Source organism: Cloeon dipterum, chromosome 2 (assembly GCF_949628265.1).
Source record: "Cloeon dipterum chromosome 2, ieCloDipt1.1, whole genome shotgun sequence".
NCBI classification, from domain to species: domain Eukaryota; kingdom Metazoa; phylum Arthropoda; class Insecta; order Ephemeroptera; family Baetidae; genus Cloeon; species Cloeon dipterum.
In genome coordinates this window covers 23134335-23147203 of record NC_088787.1, presented here as the reverse complement: position 1 = coordinate 23147203, position 12869 = coordinate 23134335, and the positions used below count along the sequence as shown (strand labels likewise).

The 12869-nt window shown below is 39.0% G+C and overlaps 2 protein-coding genes across 3 annotated transcripts; both read left to right on the top strand.

Moving 5' to 3' along the window:
* The first annotated feature begins 672 nt into the window (after positions 1 to 672).
* LOC135935293 (scoloptoxin SSD14-like) lies at positions 673 to 12481 on the top strand. Of its 2 annotated transcripts, XM_065477517.1 has the most exons (11): positions 673 to 821; positions 3799 to 3872; positions 8608 to 8829; positions 10175 to 10392; positions 10445 to 10637; positions 10693 to 10893; positions 10982 to 11231; positions 11461 to 11651; positions 11714 to 11954; positions 12008 to 12121; positions 12285 to 12481. In XM_065477517.1, exons 1-11 carry the CDS (start codon positions 807 to 809, stop codon positions 12429 to 12431), a joined length of 1866 nt encoding a protein of 621 aa, XP_065333589.1. In that variant the 5' UTR covers positions 673 to 806; the 3' UTR covers positions 12432 to 12481. The 2 variants fall into 2 exon arrangements, with proteins under 2 accessions (XP_065333589.1, XP_065333588.1); XM_065477516.1 differs by lacking the exons at positions 673 to 821; positions 3799 to 3872 and adding an exon at positions 4456 to 4647.
* On the top strand, positions 9195 to 9835 carry LOC135935295 (nuclear protein 1). The gene has a single exon (XM_065477519.1). It carries the CDS (start codon positions 9265 to 9267, stop codon positions 9481 to 9483), a length of 219 nt encoding a protein of 72 aa, XP_065333591.1. The 5' UTR covers positions 9195 to 9264; the 3' UTR covers positions 9484 to 9835.
* Positions 12482 to 12869: the final 388 nt, after the last annotated feature.

Genomic DNA, 12869 nt, shown 5'->3' with positions numbered 1-12869 from the left:
TTTATGGTAAACATTAAGTTGCTTCTCACTGTCAGTTAATCAATTAGCACAATTCACAGTTTATACTCGCGCCGGAGAGACTTGGTTTCTTTTTACGAGTTACAAAAATAATGAAATGCTTATGTAATTTTACTGGCACCTCAATTTAATAGATTTCTTTTTTGTCTTTCATAATAACAATAATCTGGCTTAAGTAAAGCTGTTCACTTAAGTTGTTTTCGATTTTCCCCTATAGAGAGGATTTACTAGAGTCACAATTAGCAGGTTGGTTGGCAGGTAGAGACCTCAATTAGCACGTCTTGAAGCTTTTTATAATTTATTTTTTGCTTCAAACAGATGATTAATTCTTCAAAGTTTCCCGCTTCTGCAATACGGATTACAAATTGTTTTCCTCGTTGTTTTATTTATATCACAGTGAGAGTAGTTTAAACAAGGAAGCATCCACGCGACACAATGTGCAAGATAAAAGCGACAGACCGCTAGAATGAATGACGAAAAAAGTCTGGGTTAGACGCAGACGAAGCGTCGTCGTGAGCCACGTGGCGTCGACCAACCCTAATTAAGGCGGATTAGGCCCCCGGCGCGCGCTTTTAGTCGCTAATACTATGGCTGAGAAGTGGTGGAAACGGTTACGCAAGACCAGAGCCGGTCCCCTCCCGCCGGAATGTAGTAAAAGCGGCAACAACTAACTGGAGTTGGAGTCATCTCAACGGCTGCTGGTCCCAGTGTGTGTTGTGAAGTCGTTCGTTGGAGGCGACTCAAGCCTGAAGCCGGGAGCACGCGGACTGCCAGGCCAGGCCGCAAACATGGACAACAACCAGGTGAGCTATACGCCCATCCATCAATTAATTTGCTCTGTGAATGTGAGTGGGGGCTTGCCGTTTGCTTACAAACATAATTTATTGCTTAAAGCAGTTTCTTCTGTTGAATTTCTAATAATCAGCGAAACTATGATAATTATGAAAGTTGTTTTAGTGCAATTATCATTTCTATTTGTTATGCCCGGTAGCCTTTAATTTTTAAAATAAAAATTCTCAACTATTTTTTATGCGTCACGTTTTTCAAGGATATTCGCACAAGCGCTTCAAAATTATTCCTTACAAGGACCGAAAGCTTTTACTCAGCGTAATCAATTATGTCTGTGAAAATAAGTTTGCAGATGTTTTGGACTTCACTGTTTTAAACTCAAACACTTAACTCTCCACAATATTTAGCAGAAATAATATTTTGCGTTTTTTTCTATTGAGATTAAGTTAATATATAAACTATATGTATAACTTTACTAAATAACTTCAATTTGATACACTGGAACATAATATGGAAGTTCAAAATTGTTTACATCAATTTAATAGATAAAACAGAAAAATTCTACTGCAACTAAGTTTGTTTTGGTTGTAGATGTCTCTATAACCCTTTTATTAAAAGTGCAAAATTGCTATAAAAATTTTATATATGAAAAAAATGCTACCATCCATGCAAACAAAATTAAAATCAAATCATATAGGCATCTTTTGCTAAGAATTTTGATTTTTGTATTTAAATAGAATGTGATTTACTTCCCAGATCTTTTCTTTTTGTACTTTTAAAAAATATAGCAGACCCAGTTCTTGTTTCAATCACGAGAGTGACTCAATGGGGGAGTCTATGCAGTGTCTTATTTCACTCGGTTCAGCCTCTCTTTCTTGTCTCCATCTCTGTGCTTTGTTCGAGGAGAGCAATTTTCAGCGTCACTAATTCTTGCGCTTCACCAGGGCCATGTGCGTTGATGCTTTTTTTCCTTTTCGTACACAGAGCAGAGGTGGTTTAAGGCGTCTAGCCGGCGTCGCGTGGAATTCGGCTGATAAATCTCATTGACCTCGAGGAACTGCTGCTAATTTGAGATGCGTTGAGTCATTACTTAAATTGCACGCCTTCAAACGGTCGCAGCTTTTGGCATTTCTATGAATTAGACTCTGGAATTAATTATGATAGCTAACCAACCTAATAAAATGGGTTTTTAAAAAGTGACAAGTTTAATTTATTTTTTAATTAATGATGAAATTGGTAGTTTAAATTTGTTTCATCAAAGCGGGTAAATATTTTGCATTATAATTGGATGAGAGAAATTTCAACATTTCAGCAGTAAATTACTATGAATTAACGACAAGTATAGAGAAAAATAATTTTTTGCGCTATTTCTCAGAGATGTTTCCTAGAACTTAATTAAGCACCATGAAAAAATTCTTTAATTGGTTGGCCGAAGGCAGCGTTTCACTAGTTTCTTTGGCAAAACTGCTTTCGTTTTTGGCGCGTTTTAGTCTTGGAGCACATATGTGCTGCGTGCGGTTTGCTCGCACCTGCTCCTTTGTCAGACCCAAATCGTGTGCATTATTTTGTACTACTCCGGCCTCCACTTCTTTGTCCACCTGCTCAGGCTAGGGAAACCTCATTAAACGTCGCTTTTGCGCTTGCAGCTGCCGTTCCCACAATCGGATTCGCGCGTAAATACTATATGGCCTCGCGGCTCCTTGGAACGTGAGAACACTGAGAACCTCCCAGTTGCTAATCCGCAGAAATTGACGCGAAAATATTTTACTCGTGTGAAGTATTTTTTATTTCTGTCAGTTTAAGAGGATGATAAATTTAGTTAAATCAAATTATCATTTATACGAATTTGGTATACGTTTTCTATTTTTAACGACGCGCAGTTTCTTAACAGAATTTTCGGGTGCTTCAAAATTTTGGGCACGTTTATAGGTTTGAGCAAAAAATATTTTAAACATACCAATAGTTCTTGAAGATACCACCGACAAATAGAAATAGAAAAAAGGAATTTAAAATTTTCATTATTTTTAGTGTCATGAAAATGTTTTATCCAACGTTCCGCTAATTTTGTATTTAATATAACAAATTTCAAGCAGAGTAGAATTTTTTAATTATTTTTTTCTAAATTGCACTATCTCTATTGTTCAACTAGATAGTTTTTAGACTTGTTGGAGTTGCCTCTGGGAAATATAAATAAAAGGCAATCGTGTGGAGCTATTAAGGGCGCATTATTTACTGCCGTATCATTTGTGAGTAGAGCGCATGCATGTGTGGCATGTGCTCCTTGACGCGTCTACTCCGTTTAAAAATAAAGACGTGCATTGCACTGACGTCATTGATTTACACACGTTCATCCACTCCAATTGCCTTGATAATTGGCCCTCATTTTTCATTCTCGACCGCTACACCAGTATCCCATTCTTTCCCTCTTCATCAAATAGTGATGCATTGCGGCCCAGTACACGTCTTCTAATAAGTTAATTGCTCCTCAATTCTTATTGGAAGGAAATCAATATTTTTAGATTTTTGTGTCGAAATTTTAGTCTCTGTACAAGACTTCATGATGCTAGATAAAAATATAGATTTTGAACGTATCCTTTGTTGCTATATAGCCATTACTTTTGTATGTTTTTAATAAATAATCATTTATTTTAATTTCTTATAATATTCAATAGTTGAGCTCACCCTCATAACATTATACGATATTTATATATAATTTACATTTCTGATATTTTGTATGTATTCTTTTCTGTAAAGGATAGACAAGAAATTAAAATAAAAAATAACGAAAACAATCGTTAAAATATGACGACTTTGCAAAGATACGAGAAATTGAAAAAAATGCTATTGCAATTAACATTTTGCTTTTTTGCATCGGTTTTAATATCTACCATTTTATATACAATTTCCGACCTTGCAAAGGTTGCAAAATAGAAGTAGCCCAAATTTATTCATCTGCTAACACATGTTACTAAAAATCGATAAAATTCACAGATGGCAATGCAGCAGCCAAATAATGGACTCCAAGAGACGGAAGAAGCAAGCAATGTTAATCGCAATAGGAAGTGGTGAGAGTTGATATTTATTTTTTCATATCTTTTCCCGACCATTTAAGTGGGATAAATTGAAAGAAGGGAAATTTTTATTCTTAAAGCAGTCAACAACGTCAGATTAAAACAAGGACAACGGAACTTTGTGAAGTTCTGATAGGGATTTGGAGAAACCCATCGAGCAGGGAATTTTCTTTTCAGAAATTTCGTTTTAACCGGTTCTCTTAAGACAATATCTAACGATGGAACTAAAATAAAAACAGAAAATAAAATGGGAAAAATCTTTAGAGAAGGGGTGAAAAATGATCTCTCGGAGACTTGAACAATTCTTATATTTTTCAGCTGAAATATTTTCGTCTATAACTGCAAAAGTAAGATTCCATCCTCACGTAGCTAAGAACGGCCTGGAAATAAATTACTGTTAGTCAAATCTTGATAAATGACACCTGTTGCGTGACTGGCGCCAGCTCACCCTGGTGGCTATGCCAGTTTGGCAGGGGCTCGCCAGAGGGCAGAGGGGTGAAAATAGAGAGTGCAGTACAACCCTGTTCGTTGTAAATCGATTGCCGCATGGTGCTGTTTGGGGCCGGCCGCGCCGTGCTCGTGTGACTGTGATAATTTAAACAATTCACGGGTGGCCGCCGATGGCAGTGAAGAAGCGGAAGGCCACGCAGCAAATGCTCTCCTGCAGGGACAGGACGGGCAGACAGGGTAGCCAGCACCGCAAGCTGCACCGCCGGAAGCCCACCCTGCTGTGCAAACTGCTCAATCAGGTCATCGCCAAGATTCACAAGTGAGATACGGATGAGACAGTCTGCCGCACAAGTTTACCCGAGATGCAACCGTCCAAATCAAATTTAAGAAAATGCGTCTGGAAATTTCGTCAAAGGAAAATTTTTAATCTTTAAATTGACACTAAGATGAACTTTTTAATCGTTTTTAATGAAGCAAAATTTGCACGGTTGATTTAACTCACCATAAAAGTCCATTCTCTTTCTTATGTCATCAGGTTGTTTATATTATGTTAAGCTTACAATTTTAACGGTAAATTGTAGCCAAATATTTAATAGTTAAAAATTCGTGAAAACGTGACAGGTAGTGCAGAGATAATGCTGAGAGTTAAAACGGAAAATACCGGGAAATCACTGCTATGTTATAATGAAACAAAATAACTGGAGACACCAATAGGCTATAACCAGACGTGACTAACTATTATAAAAATATGGTAAGAAAAATATGATTTTAAATATTTGTTGGAATTTTGTTTTTAATTTTTATCTCAAACATTATTTAAATACAATTTCGACGCTTCAGAGCTAACTTTAGATAGCGGTGCATAATATCCGGATATAAATGGTTTCCAAGAAGAAAGAAACATACATATGATTTTAAAATAAGTCTTTGTAATCAAATGAATTATCATTTCTGATTATTTATAAATTCGGCCGCACCCCTGGAACCTCTGGTCTGCCGACACCACTGACAGTGGTGAGCCTGGATAGCGGTGCCCTCAAACGGCAAGGCAAACATTGGTTTGCAAATAGGCATAAGCATGCAATAACGCAAACAATTACCGTTTGCGATTTACAAAGGTAAACAAATGTTTTTTTCAACTGGTTATCCGATTTGCGCGTACGACCACTCTTAAACATTATAGTTTAAAAATCAATGTGTGTTTTAGTCTCATTTTCATAGTAAGTTTGTGCAGATGTCGCTGCAATTTTAAACTGTTTTCAACCGTGCTGGTTCTCGCTTCGGCACACAGGTGGCTTTTTAAACTTAAACTCGTGCTTTGCGATCATTAGAGGTTTCTACGCTAATAAATTTTAATTATACTTAAACACACGTACTGTGCTCGTATCAGCGAAAGATAAGCGCGTTAAATTTCTGAGTACATGCTTTCGCCCAGGAAATTTCTAACACCAGCTTGATAGTTAATAATAATGTTTCTCTTCTTTTTCTTCTGCGCAGTGCGATTTATCAGTCAAGGCTGGAAATGTTTTATCAAAGAGACTGCTGGCCTATTTAAACAAAAACACGCGCGTTGCTGTGAAATTTTTCTTAAAAGGACAAAAATGTAAACGATATTGTAAAAACCTTGATAAATTCAAATTAGTGGCATATTAAAAAAACACACACAATGTTTTATTCTTCAGTTCAATATTTCTTGTTGATGAATATGCTTCCTTATATTTGCTAAATTTAATACTCACATGGCCTTTTGGCGGAATTTGACGTTTATCGCAGTGAGTATACACGTGAGAGGTCTGGCGTATTTTTATCAGGTCCGCAAGACGTGACTTTGCTCTCGACGGCTCTGGCCAAGCAAAACCTGATTCGTCCCTTTGCCAGTTGTCGATCTATTTCCTCAATAGCATTACGTACACGGCGCGTCAAGGTAGAAGAATCCCACAAGCGCATCGAACGAGCGAGATGAATAAGGCGAAGCATTTATTATTATTATTACTATTCTTCCGACGAGCTGCTGCTGCTGATGATGATGATAATTGCATTACATCACTCTTGTGAAAGCAAGCTCAAAGGGTTTCTCGCTCCACGACTCACTTTTAGGCCTTCGCCGCTTTTGCTTTGCGGAAAAAACTCGATTTTTGCACAGTCTGCTGCGTCTTTATTTTTCTGCACACCTCCACGTGTATGAAATGTGAGCCTTGGTGCTTTTCTAGGTGGAGTAAAATTTAAGACGAGAGAGTGTAACAATGCTAAAGATATTTTGACATTTTTATTTAATTCTCTTTTGGTTGGCTCGGTATAATTTGGAGTTGTTTTAGGAAGAGTGTAAAATGATACTGGTACCAAAACTGAAAACATTTCGTCCTCAAAATTACAAAACCCAGCAGTTTTTGTGGTAAAGTATATAAATGGATTTCAATAATTAAATAAGTTGGAATAATATTTCATATATTATGTTATAGGCCTCAACAAAGGCTTTTTTACAATTCAAATTTCTAAATATTTTAGGGTTTAGCATCTTTTTTCCCCATACGCACATGCCTGTTTATTTCTAATGTCAATCAAGAATCGGTATTTTCGTCTGTTTACAAATATGTAGATACGATTTTGATATATACACGTGACTGTCCGCATGAAACTGATAAAACCATTTTCGTTTCAATCGTTGTTGTCAAGCGGAATTTTACCGCTTGGGGCTCTCGCCAGCGTGATTTCATTTCTGCGGCACCGCACAATTTTAAAATGCATAATGTAAATTTTAGGTGATTCATCCAAATTGCGATTCCGAGCTGAAAATCAACGATGAGTTTTCATTATTGCCATTATAAATCATTATAGATGCGTAGTTAATGTAACACGTGATCATTAGCAATATCAGCAAAAGAGATAAGGCGAGAAAATAACAAATACTTTTGCTAATCACTTCAGTGTGGTGGAGAAGAACAAGACAGTATTTTATTCCACTCTTTTCAAAGTATCAATTAAAAATATTTAGTTTTGAAAAGCATTCCCGCATGTTTTAATTATTTTTAAGAATTTCCATAAATCTACTACATAAATCTATGAAAAACTCGTCTTTTAATTTGATAAGACTTATAAATATTGACCAAACCCCATTTTTACACAATGTTATAAAATATTAGATAAGATTTTCTTGAGATAATAGGGAGTGACTGCTGTCCTGACGTTCTTTACTAAGTAAGTCAATTTTGTGATGCTCACACTATAATTGCCGGAATAACCAACTGGGGCAAATAAAAAACGCTCTATTAAAAATGGTTTTACTTCTTTCAATGTGGAACATTCTGTAAATTTGTAGAACAATTCGTTTTCCAATCGCAGGCATGCTTCTAGAGAGTCGTTCCCATTTTTACTACTGTCCATAATTATCAACTCCGAGCCAATTGCGGAGAGTAATCGTCGTAATTGTACCCGACCATATAGATATATGCCGAAAGCGTCCGCCTCGGCTGCGCGCGCGATTTGCATGAACAATGCTAATTGAGACCTCTCGCGCTTATGCACTTATTCATATTCTCACATCCAGCTGAGTGAGCTCAACCTTTTCCTGGTTGATTTTATAAAGAGAGAAAAATCGTCGCAGTTTTTTGGCGGAACAAGCCGCCTGGTAACAGATCGCCTATATTTTCACGGTGTCGGCTTCAATTGGCAGATGCCACGCCCGCGTCCAGCTAAATTACTCTTCTCGCCGCATTTCTCGTCCGCAGCCGGATTCGAGTTTAGGCCTTGAGTCGTTTCGTTCACCTCGTGCAGCACTCTAGTTTCGAGTAATACGCAATAAACGCTCAACACAAGAGAGACGAGAAAGCCTAGAGCTCTCGTTTCGCCTCAAGATATTACAAGCAGAGCATCGTCTCGTTATGAAATCGACGACTGTTCTCGAATAATTGCAGTCTGAAAGCTATTAAATGCAGGCTGCACTTGATGCAAATGAAATGAGCCGGTTGAACCACTTCAATTTTTTAATCCAAAAAATATCTAGCAATATAAGTTTGACTAAATCAAATTTCTGCTTAAATAAGGGTTAAAATTAAAACAGATTATTAGAAGAGAAAGAAACATTAATAAAATGCTGCATAAAATAAATTAACCACCACACACATCACGAGACAGATATATGAGAGGATGTTAAGTTTTAAGCTGATATAATCTAAAAGATCTGCAGAGTGAGGATTGGAGCTCGCAATTGCAATAAATTTGCCGTCGCGAGAAAAAATTACTTGATATTTATGCATGCAAGATTTCTGATCTCGTGTTGCAGGCACAAACGCCAGACGAAAAAACTCGGTCTGATCGTGGGCTGCTCGGCTTTGGTCATTGTGCTGATGCTGGTCATTGCATATATTGTCACGAGTCAACCCCAAAGGGTGGCAAAGGTGGCGCCCAACCCCGTGGCCAAGCTGCCGCCCTCCGAGTCAAAACTGCAGCAGTTCAGAAGGGCCGCCGTCTGCACGGACGCCGTCATATGCTCAGAAGTTGGAAGGTAAAAATTAATTTTTACATTCTTAAATTAAGGGAGAAATCAGAGCTATGTACGATACATTTAACCTCCGAAGTCAAAGGCACTTAAAATTATTAAAATTCAGCCTGCCTGCGTGGGCTCGCAAAGCGCTGGATGACGACGCAGTTTGTTTTCCGCGCACCTAATACTTAGTTGCACAAATATCAGTCAAGAGAGCCAAAAAACGTGCGTGCCGTGTGTGACCCGTGACTCTGATAGTGAATAAACATAATACAATCCGAGCTAACACCACCTGCTGCCAGCAAGCAAATAAACACAGCGGCGTCCAAGGTCCGCGGGAGCCGCGGCGGCGCACGCGTCGGCGCGCACCTTATAAAAGCGGCGACGGCACTCGAGCCGCGGGCATATTCGATTCGTTCGCATCGTAAACCGCAGCAGCAGAGAGCACTTTGCAAGATGTCCGAGAAGCACTTTGACGAGTACGAGCATTACAACTACGACGTGGACAAGCACATCCACTCTGGCCACTCAGGCAAGCAGAGGAGCAAGAAGGAGGCGAGCGAGCACACAAACCACTTCGACCCGAACGGCCATTCACGTAAGATCGTCACCAAACTGCAGAACACTGAGCAAAACCAGAAGAGTAACAAGGCCGGCGACAAGGCCAAGCCCTGAGCTCAGGGTAGCAACAGCGGTGGCAGCGGAACCTTCGGAACGCCTTTGGAAATAATGAGAGTGAGTGCGCGCGTGATAAAATAAATTGTGATGCGACAGTTCCGCTCCGAGGCTCGCAATACGGACGGACTCTTCTCGCCGCTGCGCTGTTTTTTTTCTTCAACGAGTGATAAATATATGTGTTTGATTTTTTTGTCGCTGATATGATATCTCGGACTAAGTTGCCTTCGTCGTACACGCCGGCCTATCTTGATGGATTAATATGCTTTGCTTTATTTGATAATTTGTAGTTGTATTTTCACGGAAGTTGATTCCTAATAAAGAATCAGTCGCTTCTTTTCTGTTCCTTAAATGTGTGCATTTTCTCTTCTAACCGCCGCTTAAAGAGAAACTGTGTTTGTTTTGACTGGAGTTGCTGCGAGCGATAGAATTTCGTCACAAGTTGCTCTCCAGCCTTAAAAAAGAAACTACAAAGGCAAACTAGAATGAATCATGATTATGGATCAATGAATTTAACCGTCAATGGTAAAAAAATCTTACTAAGTATAATGACTTGTAGAGTAGACACGAACTGGTCATTTTAATCGCAGGAGTTAATTCTCATCTGGTCCTTTAAACACAATAACTTTACAAAATGTTTAACAGACATATAAAATTTTAAAAGCTAAATCAGGTGTCCTGCAATTTTTAGAGACATTTTGGCCAAGAATGGCACGGCGATGGACGCTGCGATCGCGGCCCTCTTTTGCAATGGAGTGGTCAACTGCCAGAGCATGGGCCTCGGTGGCGGCTTCCTGATGACCGTTTACCAGCGCAGCACCAAGCGGGCCTTCACCCTGGACGCTAGGGAGGCGGCGCCGGCCGAGGCCACCGAGGAGCTCTACTCAACCCCAAATCTCTCCAAACAAGGTCTGATTGTTGGTTACTTTTTTAATTTAAACCAACCATTTTATTGTCACAGGAGCTTTAGCCATCGCTGTGCCAGGTGAGCTGTTGGGCTATTGGGAGGCGCACAAGCGATTCGGCAACCTCTCCTGGTCCGACGTCATCATGCCCACAATCAAAATCTGCAGGGACGGCTACAAAATGACCCTGCACCAGTCGGACTCTCTCAAACTCAAGGAGAAACACATCATGAATGACACATACTTAAAGTGAGACAATTTGTTTCTGAAATTCTCCCAATTCTTAATCAACTGCTCATTCTAGTTCGATTTTCATTGATCCTGACACAGGCAAACTACACAAAGAGGGCACGCTGATTAAAAATACAAAATTGTGTGATACGCTGCAGGAAATTGCTGACTCTGGAGGTGATTCCATGTACAAGGGTAACTTGGCCCGAAAACTCGCAAAAGATATCCAGGACATTGGAGGCAAGGTCTCGGAAAAAGACCTTTCTGATTATAAGTATGTGTCCGCTGCGGTGGAATTCTGATCTCAGAATTCCTATTTTTTCTTCATTGCTGCCGATTTTACTAACATTTATTCATTGTAGAGTGCGTTGGTTGGATCCTGTGAGCACAACCCTCCATGGTGGTGAAACAGTGTACACCGTACCACCCCCAGGGTCGGGTGTCCTGCTCACCCTGATTCTAAACATCCTGGATCACTACCAACTCAATGACAAGTCGATGAGCACGCTGCAAGACAGCATCACCACATACCACAGAATCACCGAAGCTTTCAAGTTCGCGTTCGCACGCAGGGGTGAACTCGGTGACACCGACTTTGTCAGCATTAATGACGTAAGATTTACATTTCTATGGATTCTGCGGCCATTTATTAAAAACATCGGAATATAGTATATTTTCAAGGGTTTTGGTTTAAATTCTCTACAGTCTCATTTTTTCTTGTTGTATAACAAAATAGACTGCATTGGTTAAAAAAGTTTATTTGTGATTGTTTGCCGAACAGAAAAGTGATAATTAAACACATTCACTTATTTTTAAGCCTGTGTTTTTATTGAACTTTCAGCTGCTTGGCAACCTAACTTCCAAAGACTACGCCAAGGAACTAAAATCAAAAATCGAGGATGACGTTACTAGTCAAGACCCATCACACTATGGCGCCGTCAAAATTTCCACTGAAGACCATGGCACCGCACACATATCAGTATTAGCAGAAAACGGAGACGCAGTTTCAGTGACTAGTTCAGTCAACTTGTAGTAAGGACTTGATTTTCTTCATTATGTGCCACATTTGTTCAGTTTTAACTTTCCCCAAACAGCTTTGGCGCCGGTATCGCTTCGCAGAGCACTGGAATTATTCTGAATTCGGGCATGGATGATTTCTCTTTCCCAAAATTCCCGAATGCATTCCAACTCCCGCCATCGGAGGCTAACAGATTGGCGCCAGGAAAAAAATCCATGTCTTCCATGGTGCCTTCCGTTGTCGTTGATTCCAACGGCGACGTTCGCTTGGTGATCGGTGCCTCTGGTGGCTCAAAAATTCTCACAGCCACTGCTTTGGTAAACTCTTCAGATTTTTGTCATCTACACAAATATTTACGCCCTGCTGTAAGGTGATAATGAGGCATTTGTGGTTTGGAGAAACTATTAAGGAGGCTGTTGATGCGGCTAGATTCCATCACCAACTCTATCCTATGCAGCTTTCATATGAGTTTGGGGTTCTCCAGGTATATAAAAATTATACATTTAATTTGGATTATATATTTTTTATAATCCAAAACTAACAAAGAAGGGTGAATTTTAAAAATATTTACTTAAATTGTTCTGCAAAAGATTCAAATTTGCTATTGATCAGATTATTTACTTTAATGTCTAATTCCGATATTACAGCAAGTGCTTGATGGATTGGAGAAAATTGGTCACGAAACAGATAGATACAGGGAGCGAGGATCAATTATTTGTGCCATTGCTAAACTTGGAGCATCCCTTTTTGCCAACGCTGATTTCAGGAAAGGTGGAGAAGTGTATGGTCTCTAACGAGATCGTTGTAAATAACTTTCATAAATAAATAAATCTATGAAAATAGAGAGAGCCAAATTTATTTATTTGGAAACAAAAAATCTCAAAATCATTTTAAAATTGAAAAGCTCTTACAAAAAATGTCTTCAAATGAAACAGCTTAAATCATTTTAGAAATGAAGTTGAAAATTTTAGTTACGGTACATTATAGTAGTTCAGCAATATTGCTAACGACAAAAGCCAATAAATTGTAATGTGTGGGTGTTATTATAGAAAATATGGAAAATATCAAGTAGTGTTTAGTGTTTTCATTGAACGAATCTTCTGTGATTAGAAAAAATTAGTAATTTGGAGCCCAGGAAATCTCACGTCTTAAGAAAAATTAATGCAGCATAAAATAGGGCTGCCACTCTCCGCGGGTTTCGACCGGAGATCTCTGTGTTAGGGACTGAAAAT